The following is an 18,203-nucleotide window of genomic DNA, read 5'->3' as shown; positions in this document are numbered from 1 at the left end:
ATTATGTTCCTTGTATCAAAGACATGTATCTTCGGGCTGTGGAAGTTGAAATTTCTCCTTCCTTTGATTGCGTTTAGTTTCAAGGCTAGGAAACCTGCCAGGAGTGTTGTTTCCTGCGCAGTGCCAAACAAGTCTCGCTTCTGCGGATGTTGCAAGCAGGGACGGTGGTTCTGCAACAACCCCACATTTGTTCAAAGCATCCAGTCCGCGTGCCAAAGCCATTACAGTCGACTTCAAACTCGTGACTCCGGGAGATTCATTAAGTCTTTCTTGAGGCTCGTTTGCGTTGACAATGAGGCTCGATAGCGGAATTCTTGTGCACCGGACGTTGCGTCAGCGCACGGGACCCCACACCCAGCCTCTCATGTACGTTAAGCAATTGTGGAAAAAAAAATGTACAGCGCCTCTGCAGCGGCGGACGGGAGTTAGTTGCCTATTACGGCCGGAGTAGTCGTTACGCCTGCAGCCAGGAAATGATTATACGCTTGAGATCACATCCGCCCCACAACAGGCATTGGGCTCATATGTAGATTCGCGGGCGATGGCTTCTCAGTTCGCAGTCAACACGAACGCGAGACTATTGTTCATGTCACTTTTTCGATCGTTCTTTTCCTTCTATTTATTGCTTTATTGATTTCTTCTTTGCTTCGGGCATTAATGCATGTCTTTCTTCGTTTCTTTCTTTCATTTTCGCTTTTCCTTGTTCCTTTCAGCTCTATGGACTTTCTTTCTCGCTCCTTTCCTAATTTCTTTTCGCATTTTTTTCTTTCTTCGTTCATTCCTTGAGTTGCAGTTCATATGTTTAAAAAATGAAGGATGAGATTCTGAGATGGTGGGGAAAACCTTTTTATTATTAAAAAAGAGATTGGGCGTCAGAAACCCCCCCTACATAACTGTTATGAAGTAACTGTACAAGAGGTTACTGTTCCGGAGCGTCAGAACAGTAGTTCATAAAAGTTATGTAAAAGGCAGGAACAAAACTTCGTTCAGTTAGCGTTCTGTATTCGTCTTGCCGAGCTGCTAGCGAAACTAAGGCAACTTCCAACTTCAGCCAACCACTTGAAAGAGCAAAGCGAATGGCATGGGGACCATCTGCGCCTCAAGGACAAGCCTAATGCACGCGGATGGTTGGAACGAGAGCGAGGCAGCTGGCGGTGACGCAATGCTTCCTTGTCTCTTCAGAACAAACGGAGTTCTTAGGATGCGACGCGGGTATAAGGGTGGAAGGGCTTTACGAAATTGCAGGTTACGTCACGTCGCTTCGCAATAAATATCGCCCAGATTGCCGTCTCTCCTTCAGCATCACAGCCTTTCGGGGTTGACGCTACAAGAACGACGGCTGCTTCACGGCGGCTCCTTAGGGGATAAAACTTCTCAATTATTTATTATTTCCGCGTTTTAGAGTCTCGCACTCGATTTTGTTGTTCCCAGTGGCTCCGAACTCACAAACCAGTTTTCACAACTTTCAGTATGATTAATGACTTAAGCCTCCGCGGTGGCTCAATGGTTATGGGGCTCGGCTGCTGATCCGAAAGAAGCGGGTTTCATCCCGGCCGCGACGGTCGAATTTCGATGCAGGCTGAATTCTAGAGGCCCCTGTACTGAGCGATGTCAGCTCGCGTTAAAGAACCCCAGGCGGTCGAAATTTCCGGAGCGCTTCGCAATGGCGTCGCTCGTAGCCTGAGTCGCTTTGGGACCATAAACCCCCATAAACCAAACATAATTAACTTAAGCACAGCGCAGGTTCCGCGTCCACTGGGACTGGCGAGAACTTGAACAGGGCAGATACGTTAAAAGTCTAAAATAGGAGGCGTGGTCAGCCACATGATAGACGATGATAAAGTTTCCGCCGGGGATGTCCCAAGTCTTAGAAACGTCTTTTTTTTTTAGGAATCCTGGTGGCCCGTGCTGACGTAAAGATTAGCAAGACTGCTGATATACGAAGACAAGCTGAGAAAGCTTCTGAGATCCTTGGTTAACTGGACAACAGGGATACCTTTCACTGCGCGGATATTACACGATCCGGTCGTTCTATAAAGGCGCCGAGTAGATCGCAAATAATGTTGAGCTGATGGCGGCCGAAGTCAGGCTCCGCGGAATTGAGCAGAAGTTCACCTTGTCTACCAACGGCAACAAATGTAGAAAGTCATTCGAGGTATGTGGAAAACGTCGACGAGAGTTAAGAGCACACCGTCGTCGAGGTAGCATCGACAGGCGGTCGCCTTGAACCACCAACGGAGACAGCCTCACTCTCTAGAAAATAGCCGCAGCATTGCATATGCTGAACGGCATGACTTTACGGCAGCATAAACCTATAAGCTGTAAAGGATGCGGTCATTTCGCGGTTCATGGCAGCAAAAGCAATCCTCCAAAAAACGCAGCTGACATCCGTAAACAAAATTGCTGCTATCGTGTTGGCAGTATTTAATGGTTTGTTGGTACAAAGAACGCACAAAATACTTTGGACTTGACATATTTTTAAGTAACATCAATGAAGAAATGGACAGTGCGAACGTCTTTTAACACGAATTAATCTCAGGATAGGTAGGATGAAAGTTAACACAGGAGATACATTGGCAAGACAGAAAAATGTTCCTCAGCACGTTAAGTCCCGTTCAACGATGTGCATAGCAGTGTTCTTCTCCAGTGAGAAACGCGCGGTCAACACATGTAGTTCTTCCATCCACCACGCGACAGCTCCACCTCAGTCAGCACTGCACTCGGTCCTGTCTGCATGCCCTTACCCCCTGGTTACGCCGCTGACACTTAAGTGCTGGCGCTTACTTGAAAGCATTTCTGGTCGAAATTCATCCCGTGTCTTACACTGTTTGATTTTCTCGCTAGCAGCCTGACGTCACAATGCCATTAGTTTGTTGTTCCAACTTTCTTTAAATATTTAGAAATACAGCTAATTACAGCTTATCAGATGTGATCACGTACCTCTTCAAACAGATTGACTATTCATACCACTATTTCTCCTACTCTCTTTGCTGACGTCAACAGGGGCAGCTCTATGCTGATGAATGCATGAACATATGGGCGAAGGCCAGCTATAGTGCAAAAAAAAAACAACAAAAAAAAGGTCCTTCCTGTTTACAACATTCAAGGGCAGTTGTGGTTTGCTTTGTGGAGGACTGTTGTAACGACGTGGTCTAGAAGAGATATAGGTGTCATGCAATCTTTTTTCCTACAGAAAATATCAAAAGAAAAAAAAAGAGAACGTGCTCACTGTAATGATCGACGGTATATTAGCCGTCGATCAAGTGAAATTTTCTTTCGTAGAAGTAGTAGCTGCATGGTAAGCTGTGGCGGAAATTGTTGGCCGCGCTGTGAGTCCTAAGAGCCGGGCCCACATTGCCATTAAAATTTTTTTCTCCCCACTAAAGGAAGCAGGCGGAATATTTAATGAACGATGTCTAGTTTGATTCAGCGGCCGTCTTCGTTTACATTTACAGACGTGACGGTGGAGACGAAGCCGCAAATACTGAAAGCTGAATCTGCCGGCGAACCCTACGCCATGGATGCACCGGTCATCCCAACCACAGTCAGCTGGAAGAATCTCACTTACAAAGTTCCGGATAAGAAAGGTTCGTAATCATACTATAAGCTCATGAGCTTTTTTTTTCCTTTTTGAGAGAGGTGGCTTTTAATTGTTTCATTCGCGGTGTTCCTGCCCAAAGAATTTCATGACTGAATTCTTCTCCAGCGAATACTGCTCTCCGATTTTCGTCTGCACACTTCTCATGGTGAATTTTCTTTTGGTGAGAAATTGGTGTTTGAATTTTGTCCGAAAATTAGTGCGTTTGGATTTCTGCAGGCAGAACTGTAGTGTATAGCAGGGCTTCTGTCCTCACTGGTTTGACGATGCACCCTTGTACGCGAAATTGTTCAGTTGGATTCTTGTCCGCAGTGAGTAAGACAATGAAGATTATACGACGAAATAAGTAGCGCGACCATTACAGGGACACATAGCACACGAACACACAGCGATAAAGCGTGGCTTGTATATCGAAGCTATCGTCGTACTCTCGAGGGCACTGCTTACGCCTGCATGAACGACATTACAGCAGACGGCGTATTCTCGAGATCACTGCCGATAGCTTCGATGTACGCGCCGCAAAGCTATCGGCAATAGGTGGACGACAATAGGTGCCGACAATAGGTGGTCGGCATTTGTTGGAGGGCCTCCTGTGAGACTCCAATCTGCTCTTGAGCCACGTTCCTATGTATCACGCTGCTTTCGTGTGCATCAGTTGGCATGTGATGGCTGAGTCGATAAGTTTCAGTGGTACAGCTGCATTCTCCCTCTACTCTCTCAGTATGTTATTAGGACCAGCGTTCGAGAACTTTTTCATAGACCGGACATGCAGCGACTAGCGATTTTGTTTTCGTTCCGCTATCGAGCTCGTTGAAGGCACACTGAGGGCAGCTTCAGTCCTCTATTGTTCGCGGTAACTTATTCGTTCTTTGGCATTTCTGACTGTGCTGCCGTTTGTCAGGAGGAAAAGACGCTTTCATAAACGAGCAAAAAAAATTAAATCTCCCCGCCAATACATTCAAACTCATGGCGTTCATACCGAAAACAATTTGTTACTATCGGCTTAAAATGAGCGGCGGTGGGGCATGGCTTCTGGGATTCGCCTTTACATAAACTGTTTTAGACAGCCAGCCTGTATACTGTCTATAGACTTCTGTCTATAAAGTCTATATAGACTCTCCATAGACAAACTCTATAGAGTAGTCTATAGGCAGTACAAATGCTATAGACAGTCTATACACAATCTGTAGATTTATGGCCATACATTTTTAGTCGACTTCTCTCTACAGACAGACTATAGACTATGAATACACAAAAAGGAATAGCTATAGGACGGCAATAGATTCTGTAAGAAATCTATAGACTGTCTGTAAAGTCTGCAGACCATTTTCATTAGGGCGCGTCCAAAACTCGGTGTCCACACACTTATTTTACTTGCGAATTAGACCGCTGGTGGCGGTACCTTTGTTGTCTTGTTTTTTACTATCTTGTAGCTTAAGAAAACCCTGTTTTCGGTGTGCGTGGTCTCTTTCAATACAGGTTAACTTTTCTTTTTCCTCAATGTCCCTTTAACCGCCATTCATATATATTGGCATTGACTGTCGCACCTTCGTAGGTACTAGCTCTGACGTAACAGACAGCAGCCAATAATCACAATTGAAAAGATAATGCATTCTGATATAGATACTCGAACAAAAGCTCCACGACCTCATGAAAGCAGTGAAAGTGCAGGGCCAGAAATGTGCTGGGAAAGAATATAACTTCAAAACACTCGTAATGAATGGTGCGCTGTATCCTACTTCATGCAGTCGGTGGGCATCTGCCTTACTGAAACCATTCTCTCTTGTTGCAATATTTTTTCACAATTTTATAGCCAAACACTTTCAAAACAGAACATATCAGAAAATGTGAAAATAAACTGGGTGCTTTGCGCCGGAAAGATTTACTCGTAGTTTCCTTGCGCAAAAATTGTACAGCTAAGCAATAGACTGCAGAAGACTACCCAGCCAGGCATTAACCAAATAATCAGAAGCAAGACTGTCATTGTCTCTAGCCAAGCGTGGAGTTAGCTGCGTAGTGTTTGCGACCTTGTAAACGCACAGATGCCCATAGAAATAGCGTGACTTAAACTCACGAGGCGGGAAGTTTTAAAATGGATTCGCGCAAGAAGGAAAACTCGAATGGTGGTGAAATTCGCAATTTATTTCAAAAGAAAAAAAACTACCCTGCCACTTTTGCTCAACATCATGAGCCTTAAAAATGGCCTGAGGTTGGCTCAGGGTCAACAGCGACTTTAGATCACAGGTCACGTTCGGTGCCCTATTGAGGCTTATAAATCAGCTGGTTTCCTGGACGCACCGGCTTGTGCTACATCTGGTTCTCTTTATTGCCATGAGTGGGGCTCTCAAAACCTGCATGTCCTCAAGCTGTAAATAGCTCAATAGCTCACGGTGTATTATCGTGCCCTCTCTTCGTTATCGACTGTGATAGCCTTAAGTAGAGGTACTACCTCCAATATAAAAGGCAACGAGCGTAGTTTGGATCAAGAGGGAAATTTTTAGTTTATTTTTCTGCTGCGACTGAAAATGTTTTTTGAATCTTTTAAGCAAAGAGAAACACTACATATAAACGAAGATAACAACGACTCAAACCAAGAGCATAGGGGAAGGTTTCTATCCTTTTGAAATTAATGATGTTGATCAATGGGTAATTACTAGTGCAGTTGTTTTATCACTGAAAGGTAACTGATTAGAAAGTATAAGAAAAACAACCACACGCCGCCGGTGGTAACCGAACCCCGGACCTTCGAATTTCTTCTCCCGTGCTGTATAGTTAGAAAGCCGAAAAAAGTGCGCATGTCCCACATAATTACGAAGTAATTGTTAATTCAATAATCAAACTCTGTTTCATTTCATATCAGAGTCCTGTACAGGTACCTGTACCTGTGTAAAGGAAGCGATGTTGCTACAACGTTTTGTCGGCAGAGAGCTGAAGCGCTTGCAATATTGGCAGATGATGCGCCAGATTGTGGTACACATCTTTTCCAAGCACTACTCAGGCCATCATCTGAGCTCCTGAAATAGGTAGCGGTGCAATCACAGCCCTCCTAAAACTGCTCAACTCCTAGAGCACAGCGCCTATTTAAGAAGCTGTCGAAAAATACGACAGAACCGCGTCAAAAATACGGCAAAATACACTGTAGTTCTGTCATAACGACAGATTTTTCTTTTGTTTTCTAGTTGTTCTCTGTAGTACTGTAGTTTTTCTTGCATCACTTTTCTGTAGTCTATAGTTTTGTATTATTTTCTGCAGTTACTACAGGATGTTCTTTTGTTATGCAATTATTTCTGCAACTTCTAGTTCAAAAAAGTTTACAGAAAATTTGTTTTGACGACAGAATGTTATCTGCTTTGTTTTCCGACTGGGGATACTGCGTGTGAGAAATAAGTCTTCTTTTCAATGCAGACCAAGCAAGACAGCGTTATTATTGCCGCAATTTTGTCATCTCGCAGGAACGAAGCAACTCTTGCGCAACCTGAGCGGCAACCTAAGGCCCGGCGAGATGACAGCTGTGATAGGTCCGTCCGGCGCCGGGAAGACGACACTCCTCAACGTACTCGCCGGCTTCCAGTAAGCAGCCAAATAAAAATTACAAAAAGCACACACCATCTTAAAAGAGAGTGTCGCCTAGGCTTCCTTCGGCACTCGACAGTATTGCGCCGCGCTCTTATCGCACTCCTTTTTTTTTATTTCCTTCATATGTGCCCATCGTTGTACGAGGCCTCCCCACTGACTTATCGCAAAATTCCGGGAAACATTCCTGGGGTTCTCTTGGAGATGAAATAGGTCAGGAAGTTATGGGAAAGCAACCGATATAATGATAGCGAAAGCGTTGAAGTAAATATGATTGCCACAGATAACTCCAGAGTGCAGTTTCGTTCAAACATGTCGGCAGTTTTGTGGCGTTTCCATTCAAAGGCTTTGGAGACGCTAAACTAAAAAAAAACACACTTCTACCCGCAGCATTGGGTTGTTTCGTGTTTCTTCCTACGAAGCTCATGAATGTCTAACCGTTTTTTAGCGTTGGATAGGTTCTCTAGGTAGTATTGAATACTTGAAGTGCCGCCGAAAATTATAAAATCTATTAATTGGAAACTAAGCATTAAGAATGAGAGAGGAAAGGAGAGGGGTCTTCATAGGCTTCTAGAAGAACAGCGCTTTTACTCAGTGATAGAGTCGAGATTTTGCCTTGGTAAACCGACAGCTCCGTGTACCGTGCAGTGTGTACGCACTGTGACCAATTCCCGGTACTATGTCATCCGAAGCACGTCATACTTTAAACGAGAACACGACCAGACACTCTGTTCTATTAGCTGAAAAAATATGTACTTAATTTTGCATCGGGGCTCTGCAATACGTGCGTTCATATTCCCTCGGAATAGCTCGAAAACTTTGATTGCATGCTTTCAAAGAATAGAAGCGAACTAGCTGGTGCTTCGCGGCTCCTATAGATGGAGCGCTGAGATTTTACTATGTAAGTACATCAAAGTCTACGCGGAAATCGACGCCGCAGAAAGCGTTATCAACAAACAGCTTTATTTTGTTGGTGCCTGTTCATTTATATGCTAAATCAAAGCCGTTCATCTGAAGTTTGTGTAGCGTTCATAGTTAGCCAGTGACCGGCAAATTCAGCTGCTGATGCCGTCACCGGCGGCACCCAACATCAAGTGTTATGAAAAATCCGTCTCCCACAGAGAAGACCGCTCCGTCGCCGTTACTAGCCTGTATAAACGTGCAGCCGAATAGAAGCTCCAACTCGTTTCCGAAGTGCCCCGCCGCGGTGGTTCAGTGGTTTCGGCACTCGGCTGCTGACCCAGAAGACGTGGGTTCGATCCTTGGCGCGGCAGCTTAATTTCAATGGAGACGAAATTCTAGAGGCCCGTGTGCTGTGCGATGTCAGTGCACGTTAAAGAACCCCAGGTGGTTTAAATTTCCGGACCCCTTCACTACGGCGCCATTCATAACCTCAGTCGCTTTGGGAATTTAAACCACCATAAACCAGTCGTCTCCGAAGTTGTGTGTGTCGCAACTGCAGTGACGTCAGGTGCAGATTAAGTCCTACCAACTCACTAACGCCATGAGCCGCCTCAAATAACTGTATCATAGCCTAACTATCTTGATTAACTCATGTACCCCTCACCAACCACAAGTTTCATCTCTATGTCTTGCACTTGAAAAATTCAATCATTCATTTTGAGCAGCTGGATTTCCGATGCGAGTCCTTGGTTGAAAATATAAATACATGGCAACGAATATTTATACCATCTGGTCGCATTATTTTGCCTGCTGTAGGTTTTCCTGTAGGCTTTCGGTACTCACGTAGCAACTAAGCAGTGTGAATGTTACAAGAGCGGACAGAGTTAGAGCATTATTCCATTGATTTCTCTACATTATGTGCGAACATCACAGTTTTTCTCTTTTCTAACTGTTTTGTCCCTTGGGATATAATGTCTAAAATTCATTTAGGGGAATAATAATATGAAACTTCATACTTTTCTACAAAAAGTATGCTCGCTTTTATATTCCTCACGACTCTACTTACTGAGGTCCGTCTTTAGGAAAGTGACTGTGGGCACACTCCAGACAACCACTGCGTGGCTCAAGCGCATTAAGAAGTCTACGAGAAATAAATTACATGACCAGCCCCTTATATGCGTCTATATACGTGTCTAACGTCGTAAATTCTGTACACTTAGTTTCTTAGTTTCTTGCATTTATATGTCTCTAGCCTGGAAGCTAGAACGGGGGAGCCAGAGCTCCGTCCCTCCTCAGCGAGAGGTGCTGGTTTGTTCACGAGTGAAATCACACAAAAGATTGGTAAATTGGTGGATTGATGTATGCTGTTGTTGGCAACTTGCATCTTTATGCTTGCCTTAGGGTGTTGTGACGACCACCTTTGTTTAATCACAAATTGCTGTCCCACATTACACGTTCTAGCGATAACAGCGCGTCAAAACCTGGACTCAGAACGAAAGGGTACAAGCGTTTGCGTCGGTCATTCTCTTGCCTGGGTCCAGTTTTTCACGCTCTTTTCTCGCTACAAGTCATGCTCCACCGGCCTGGCTACATTCCGCTATTCAATAATTTTAAACCGCATCCACAGTAGTAAGGCCATGCCGGATAAGAATTTTAAATTGGTGGACTAATATATGCTGTTGGCAACTTGCGTCTTTATGCTTGCATTATGGTGTTGTGGTGACCGCCGTTGCTTGGTCAAGAAATTTTGTCGCGCCTTACATGTTCGCAGGACCAGAAGTTTTGAAGCAGACCTATTCGTCAACGGTCAGCCGTCGAAGGACCGGAGCTTCCGCAAGCTCAGCAGCTACGTTGTCAGCGGCGAGGACTTGCTCCCGCACCTGACCGTACGCGAGACAGTAGATGCTGCCGCCAAACTGAAACTGCCTGCAGACGTCACCTACAAACAGCGAAGCGCCTTGGTAAGCACGGATTATCTATATATGACTTGAAGAAAAGATAAATCGCTCTTTAAACTTTAAAAGCTTATGTGTAGAATAGCATGCTTGCGGCAGGCGGCAACGACATTTAAGCGAATAATCAATCTTACTAGAGCCCAGACTGTCTGCCATCGGCCTTCACGCAGTATACTCACTAATAATACTGTGCAGCTCTACCGAAGCCATAATCTATAATTAGACCCCCTGATTGAAAACCGGTTCCGTATTGATTTTTCTATAAGCCATGTGCAGCAGTATGGACTGGGAGACGATAATGTCGGCGCAGATGCTAGTGGAAAAATCCTGTTATTCTCTCATTATTTTGTTTACACGTTATTCTCAACACAGGCTTTTTTTTAATTTCCGCACTCCTCGCGACAATATATTGAAGTGAATGTGGCTCGGTAAACAGTTTGGATGACAATTACAAATCATATTTGGCCATCACATTGCGGCCAAAGTTGCATCATAATGGTTGTTTTTTTTTTCTTTTTTTCACAGCATCGTCCTCGTCGGAAGTGATGGATTAGTATCTGAAATAGCTCGTTGGTCGTACAGGTCGAGGAAGCTTATCACCATTGGCTAATAAATATACACCGGAATAAGATGCTGGGCTAGCTGGTTCATATTTTCGTATTGAATTTATGCGACTAAATTCGGCAAAGGCATGCAGAACACAGGAGGGCTACTAACAAAAGCTATTAGAAGCTCTCATGTCATCTGGACATCCTCAGTTCATTTTATCGCGCTAATTTTGAATGATCATAAAACTACCTGCTATTTTTTTTAAAGAACATAGAGCCTGTCACGGCTTAGGTGGCCACATTACGACCATTCAGTTTGATGCACTACTCTGTTCAAAGGGCTCGCCACTCACTTCTGCAGTTCTGTGATTTTGAGCCGTGGTTTTTGCGCCTGTGTACGAACTGCGTCGTGTGGTGATGGCGGACGCTGTAAAGTGATCGCGATCCCTCCCTCCGGGAGAGTAGAGTACCTCTACATGCTGCATTGTGTTTAGAGCGCATTTCTATCGTGAGCCGAACGCAAGGTCGAGAGAGACGGATAAGTGTCGAAGCATTTATCAGACTTCGCGACCACCTTTCTTGATAGCACAGTGCTGCGACGCTAAGAAGGTACGCCTTAATCTAGTCGTGGAGCCCTTATCACGCTATCATACGCGATGCATTTCACGTCCCATTAACGGCACAAGGTGAGAGTGGACCTCGCATCTAGTCGACAACTAGACGTGTGCCTGCGACCTGTTCGAATTGAGTGCCACGCCTTGAATGCCTGAGCAGTTTCACGAGAATTCTACTTTTACACAGCTTGGCGTACCAATTAGTAAAGAGGACTGGCGGATGCGGCTATCGGAACACGATGAAACTATTTTTACGCCCGATGATTGCTGCCAGTGCAACTCGTTCGCATGAACCATGCTGTCACAAGAAATAAAGGCAAAACTTGCGCACTGGAAGAAAAATGCGCAGATTTTCCAGTTGGACTGCACCTCTTATTGTCTCCACAACCGCCGGCAATTCCGTTCAGAAAAGAGAAAATTGGGTGGTTCACCAAGCATTAACGAGAGGACTAATGACCAGTGGCCATGCCCTGTGTACTACCACCCACCAAGGCAACTGTCCAGATTCACATCAGACACGCAGTCGTGGCTTACTTCGGGTACTATTTGTGCTACTTTTTCTGAGAATAACATTTGGCATTGGTATTCGCGACAGTTTATCAACTTTTAACTTTAATGAACCCTCCGGCAGTTGGACATGCTGCAACTTCACTTTTTAGCATGCGAAACAAGCATAGTAATTCACCCACACCAACCTATAGCCGAGCTCATGCTGTTATGTCACTCCTATTGATGCAGCTTTCCCGAAATTTCTATTCGTTCATGGTCTACTCAGAATCGCCAGGCGCGTCGCCGTCGTAATGTTGGCGCTAAGGTAAAACTAATTACTTGTACTTGACATTTCGCTCCCTCGCGAAGCAAGCTGCAAGCGTACGTAACTTGAAAGCAAAAAAGTACAGATTACCGTATTTTCCGATGTATAAGACGCGCCTTTTTTTCAAAAATCGAGTTCAGAAATTACTCAGGTTCATGTTCAAGCTTTTTTCACCAAAAAAATATCACTACCAATAACGCGGTTGTAACACGGTTAATACTTGAGTACCGGGACCGCCGTGCGCAACGTTTTTAAGTGAACTGTATCATCAAACGGGATGACGACTTACGGGATCACAATCACATGATTGTTTTGGAGGCCTCAAGCAAAAGTAATGTGAAATGCCAAAAGATGGCGACAATCGCGCTTCTCGCCATTGTCAAGACAAGCCGGCATTCTTTTTAGTCACCCTTTGCAACTTTGCTCCGTGTACGCAATATGTACGTAGTGCGAAGAGAATGTTTCAGCTGCGTTGCCTCCAGAAATGGGCGAACTTTCTGATAGCGCATCCGAAGACGAAGACTTCGAAGGTTTTAAATAAAAAAAAATGTTGTTCTGGACACAAAGAGAGTTCTTTCGTTTCTCTTTCTTTTTTGCTAAAACGTGGCCCGGTGTGGCGCGAGTGTTGACTTTTTCGATAACTCTCACAGGTACGGTGCATTTCGCGATGGTCATGCAGGTGTGTTAATTAAGCCTGACTAGCATAACTGGGTAAACTGGGGTGCGTCTTATACACTGGTGTGTCTTATATACCAACTTTTTCAGTGACAGCTGCATATATGGGGGGTGCGTCTTATACATGGGTGCGTCTTATACACCGAAAATTACGGTAATCGCACTGTCCATTTGCATAAAAGAAAAGCGTCTCATTTACTATCGCGCACCGACGCCCGCATAAATGTTATTTCGCAACACCGTAGGTGCCGCTTTCCTCTTACGGTTGCCAAGTCTACTCTTTCTCCGCTCATTCTCGAAAGCTGGCGCTGACGACCGCATTCCGAGTACGTGTCCGACTGCGTTCAGCACACGCTACGCTATTGAGCAACCCAAACGCTGTCGCTTTTCTTTGTCTTTGCCTGAGCCCCTTTAATCTCAAGTCTGACATTGGCATCGCTAATAACTCACCTACAACCTAATGCAAGAAACTTCGCGCTACCAAGAGCTCCACCACAAAAGAATAGCCGCGTATCCTCGTTCATAAGACAATGGAAGGCTTCAAGAAAACAAAAGCCGGTACTCTGTTCATACCGACATTTATATGTCGTTTCATCCCCTGATAGCGGAACCGCAGTGATTAACAATGAGCAAGAAATGATGTCATCGTATTGATGCGGTCGCTCAAGGAGAAAAGAACAGCGCTCAATACACGGTTTTTATGACATGTATAATCGGCTGTGAGCCGCATGTGCTTCTTCATTTGCATGTACTCTAACGCGTGCTGATTGCGAATACAGCTGGAGCGTGCTGTCTAGATCCCCGTGGTAGCATAGAACGTGCATTTCGCAGGTGTCCGGGATTCTCAAGCTGTGGGGCTTGGACACCTGTGAGAGCCGCTACGTGAAAAACCTCTCCACGGGCCAGCGGAAAAGGGTGATGCTCGCTCAGGAGTTGGTCTACAGCCCGCCGGTGCTTTTCCTGGACGAACCAACCAGGTAAGTTTCGGTTTCGGTGTCAGTTTTGGAAGCGCATTAGTGGAAAAAAAAAAGGGCTGGTGGTTTAGCATTGGTATACATGGAATATTGAGCGACAGCATGTTCTTTTTTTCTTTCTAATGTGGACAGCACCACCACATATTTTAAAGTGCGATTCAGCTGCCCACTGACCCACGGATGGAAGTTTCTGAAGACGCCAATCTGCAATGCACAGTGCGTAATCGTCGCAGTTTAACACGAGGCGTGATTGGTTGCGGCGATAGCATAGCGCTCTCGTGCAGTGGCCAGCGAAATTGATCTGCTTACAATGCACGCATTAATATTAATGGGCGTATTAGTTCATCTCTTGCTCACCGCGGCAGAGCTCGCGCGCGCTGTTATTCGTGATCAGCGTGAAGATTCCCAAGGCCAGCTTCTTCCCATAGACACATCAGACTTGCAAATGCGTCGCGTTTCAGCGCAGCTGCCACGCGGATAGCCGTGCAGCAACGTGCTGTGACACAGCCTCTTGGTACGCGTTCGAAGCGGTTTTACTACCACTTAGCGCGTGCAAGGTTTTAAGTACAATTTCCCAGCTATTGCTCGCATCTGGTGTATGGCCACCGAAGCAGCAGATGTAATCGGCCCAATATTGCAAATGAATGGTTTCCCTCTGTTCCTTTGTAGAACCGATCTTTGCCAATACGTTGCCAATATTGGGTCAATTACATGTGCTGTTTGGGCAGCAGTTTTGAACTGCGACTAAAAGAAAAAGTTCACAGGTTGTCCAAACCAGTTTACAGTCCGCATGTGCCGTCTGTCCGCATGTGCCACTCCATTATGTCCGCCATGTCCCTGCCTATGGAAGATGGACCACAGCGGTGCCAAAGTGGTTGAGCAACAGCCTCGCACACGGGAGGTGCAGGGTTCGATCCCCAGCGCCACAGGGTGCTTACCGGTGATACAATAGGTACAAGCTATACCCGGTTCTGGTGTTCGGCTTCTTTAGGGTGATATGCTTGGGAAATGGGTCCTTGACCCCACCTTGAGCAAACGAAAATACCTTGAGCCATGGCGCTCTTTGGCCGCAGATGCCTCTTGCGGCATAAAAATTCACTATCATCATCACCGCCTATGGAAGATGCATCCAGTAACGCATGAGGTATGCAAATTAGACGCCTGTGGTTCGACCCGTTTTTTTTTTTAAATATAAGTTTACTTTTAGTTAAGAGACTAATCCCTTGTACGCCATGATTCCAAATCAAGATGCCTGCAAGTGCATGAAACGGACCAAAACGAATCTTTGGAGCGATGCCGACGAAAGCGCAGTTCGTTATTTAATAAAAAAAAACTAACGTCTATATGGGAATAACGGTGGGCCTGACATGCTACGAGGGGTAATTAGAAAATAAAGTGCTGCATAGCACGCAGAAATCGAGCCGGAAACATAAACATAGAAATATGCATCATCCACAGCCTGTGCTCCGAAAATTGCGAAAAGCTTGTCCGCAATGCGTAAGCAAAACTGTTTACTCTAATCAAAACATACAAAATATTGCCTTGCACCTAAAAACACGCTGGTCATAACTTCATCTACACATTCCGTGCAGCGTTTCTGTAGCGTTTAATCATGGGTTGCCTGTGCGAACATCGAGCAACCTTGCGTATCCCTCCGACCGAATTCGCTGGGTGCGCGTTGCATGTGAAAGCACTGTGCGAAAATCGCACTGCGGCGTCACCGACTAGGCCGACTATTTTCGTTCTAGTCGCAGCATGTGAAACGGCCCTCAGGCTTAGTTGTGCAGCCTGGCCTGAAGCCGGTCTGGTTATCGCGGCGTAATTTGCGCTCAGCACGTGCGGCCTTCTTGGCGTCGTCTTCCAAGGACGCAGTTGGAGGTTTCTCACGACATTAAGATCTTTGCTTGCCGTAGTACAGCTTACAGCGTTCACTTAGTGAACTTAACCAAGCGCAGAGGCATAAGGTCACGCAACCTATTTATATATAGCCCTTGAGGCTGTAGTCTTGGCAACATGCTGAAGCGAGCTACAGCGCGTTTAGCCATACAGAGCATCAGCAACAACACATTGCTTCGTTTTCCCCTGCAGCTAAGTGACGAGAAAGGATACGTTTTTTTTTGTTATCCCATGCATAACTTTAACGAACAGCGTGTGAGAGATAAGCTCGGCGGCTGCTTTGTTTACCAGTATACATGCTGTGCGGTGGGTGTTTTTCTCACCAGCCACGAGTTACTTAACCCTTACAAAAATTTTTAGACAGTCTATAGACTGTCTATAGACTTCTGACTAGAAAGTCTATAGACTCTCTATAGTCAAATCCTATAGAGTAGTCTATAGGCAATACATATGCTCTAGACAGTCTATAGACAATCTATCAATTTATGGCCGTACAATTTTAGTACACGTTTGTTTATAGACAGTCTATGACAATCTATCAATTTATGGACACACAATTTTAGTACACTTTTGTTTATAGACAGTCTATAGACTATGAATCGAGAAAAATAAATTTCTATAGGAAGGCAATAGAGTCGATAAACAGTCTATATACTGTCTATAGACCATTTTTATAAGGCAAGTGTTCGTGCCACGGTTCTCGCGCGTACCACTGGTACTACGTATCCGCCAATTTCACACAGTTCTACTTTACTGCTTTATTTCTTTAGCGTTTGAACAACACAAATCTTAGCTTCGAGACCTCTGGCGAAGTCCTGTAATATGGGCGAGAGTTGAAACCCACACTTCGCAGTCCATACAGCCACACTTAGCTTTACCAAGTTAGAGCGTAGGCTTCACCCAACCGGTGGCGTAATTAGATAATTTATTCTTTCAATATTAGCGCAGTCAGTAATGTTGGCGCAGAGTGTACCCTCACTCTTGCGCACGAACGCGCCGCGGTGGCTCAGTGGTTACGGCGCTCGGCTGCTGACCCGAAAGACGCGGGTTCGTTCCCGGCCGCGGCGGCCGAATTTCTATGGAGGCGAAATTCTAGAGGCCCATGTACTGTGCGACGTCAGTGCACATTAAAGAACCCCAGGTGGTCGAAATTTCCGGAGCCCTTCACTACGGCGTCTCTCATAGCCTGAGTTGCTTTGGGACGTTAAACCCCATAAACCAAACCAAACCGAACTCGAGCGAAGAGCTGTCACCCAATCTTGTGAGGCGTGTGGCACATGCTGCAATCTGCTTGACCTAAGCCTGATGCTTGGCATCATTCAATGAAATTGTTTTTCCATTCACAATTTGCAGGCAGAATTTCCTACTTCTACATCAGATGCAATGAAAATGCAGCATTGACACTGTCGAGTTGCGTGGAAAGATAGAATTCAACACGGTGTTGATAAGACACTTTTAATTCGGCGTACGCATTGAGCTCGCCTACGCAGCGACTCTGCGGGCAACGAATGCGCATGCGCAGAAGATTACATATATCTCACAGTGCCTTGCAGGCGTACGCTCGCTAGGACACGTTACGAAATGCGGTTAAAAGATGGCGCGCCCTGCTCGTCCGCTTCGGAATGAATACATGTCGCCGCTGGATTCGTCGACGCGATAGCTTGCTCAAATGGTAGCGGTTAGATTTTATTTCGCACACTCTCGCCCACACGTAGAGGTATAGACGATAACTAGCGCTTGTCTTTCAGATAATTTGGCGGTTTTCAAGCTATTAGGTTGGTTGGTTTGTGGGGTTTAACGTCCCAAAGCGACTAAGGCTATGAGAGACGCCGTAGTGAAGGGCTCCGGAAATTTCGACCACCTGGGGTTCTTTAACGTGCACTGAAATTGCACAGTACACGGGCCTCGAATTTCTCCTCCAAAGAAATTCAGCCGCCGCGGCCGGGATCGAACCCGCGTCTTTCGGGCCAGCAGCCGAGCACCATAGCCACTGAGCCACCGCGGCGGCGTTTTTCAAGCTATTAGCATAACTAAATTCAGTGGGTTTTCCCCGTAGCACAGGCACCTGGCGAAGCAGTTCTCTAGCTTTCAGTCATTTGTTACATATTCTTCTATTGGGATACTTTTTCCTATAGGAACTAATAAAGGCTCGCAACGCACCCACCCGCGTTATCACTAATTACGGTTGAAAATTTCTTCAACGCAGTTTTGATGTGATCTGACGTCTTGTCACTAGATCGCGCTACTGTTCACACGTGTTCCTGAGGGACGCTACGGCACGGGCAACTAAAAGTACCGTGTTTACGTTAATTACAGCGTACGCAACGCTGTAAGCGATGCGTACGCATCATGCCTAAACGTGCCTAACAAGCGCTCAACTGCTGCGCCTGAATGCACAGCTATCGTACTGTGCCCAACCCTATCACCCAAAAGCATGTAGCCAGCCATTATTACTTGTTCGCGCGGTACTCAACACGACAAATTTGCGACTCACTCTCTCTAATGGGTACATGGTGTAGCCAAGCGTAAGTTTCTGCATGAACAGCTCAAGCATTGCGAATACGGGGATTCACAATGGAGCCAACGTACGCGTATGAACACCAGGGCATTAGCCCCATCTTCAGAGGTATATGGTACTGAAATATATGGAACT

General features: G+C 45.6%; 1 protein-coding gene across 3 annotated transcripts in view; it reads left to right on the top strand.

Annotated features, from left to right (window-relative positions):
• Positions 1-18,203, top strand: part of LOC149333015 (ATP-binding cassette subfamily G member 4-like) — an 89,442-nt gene that overhangs the window by 58,523 nt on the left and 12,716 nt on the right. For all 3 annotated transcript variants that reach the window (XM_089558547.1, XM_089558548.1, XM_089558546.1), the window contains 4 exons: positions 3,456-3,587; positions 7,051-7,168; positions 9,846-10,035; positions 13,512-13,657. In XM_089558547.1, coding sequence (XP_089414673.1) covers positions 3,456-3,587; positions 7,051-7,168; positions 9,846-10,035; positions 13,512-13,657 — 586 coding nt within the window. The remainder of the gene's footprint in view (positions 1-3,455; positions 3,588-7,050; positions 7,169-9,845; positions 10,036-13,511; positions 13,658-18,203) is intronic.

This window comes from Amblyomma mixtum, chromosome 8 (genome assembly GCF_055824585.1).
Source record: "Amblyomma mixtum isolate Tamu chromosome 8, ASM5582458v1, whole genome shotgun sequence".
Lineage (NCBI taxonomy): Eukaryota > Metazoa > Arthropoda > Arachnida > Ixodida > Ixodidae > Amblyomma > Amblyomma mixtum.
Note: the sequence above shows the minus strand (reverse complement) of the source record. Positions and strands in the feature narration are given on the sequence as shown.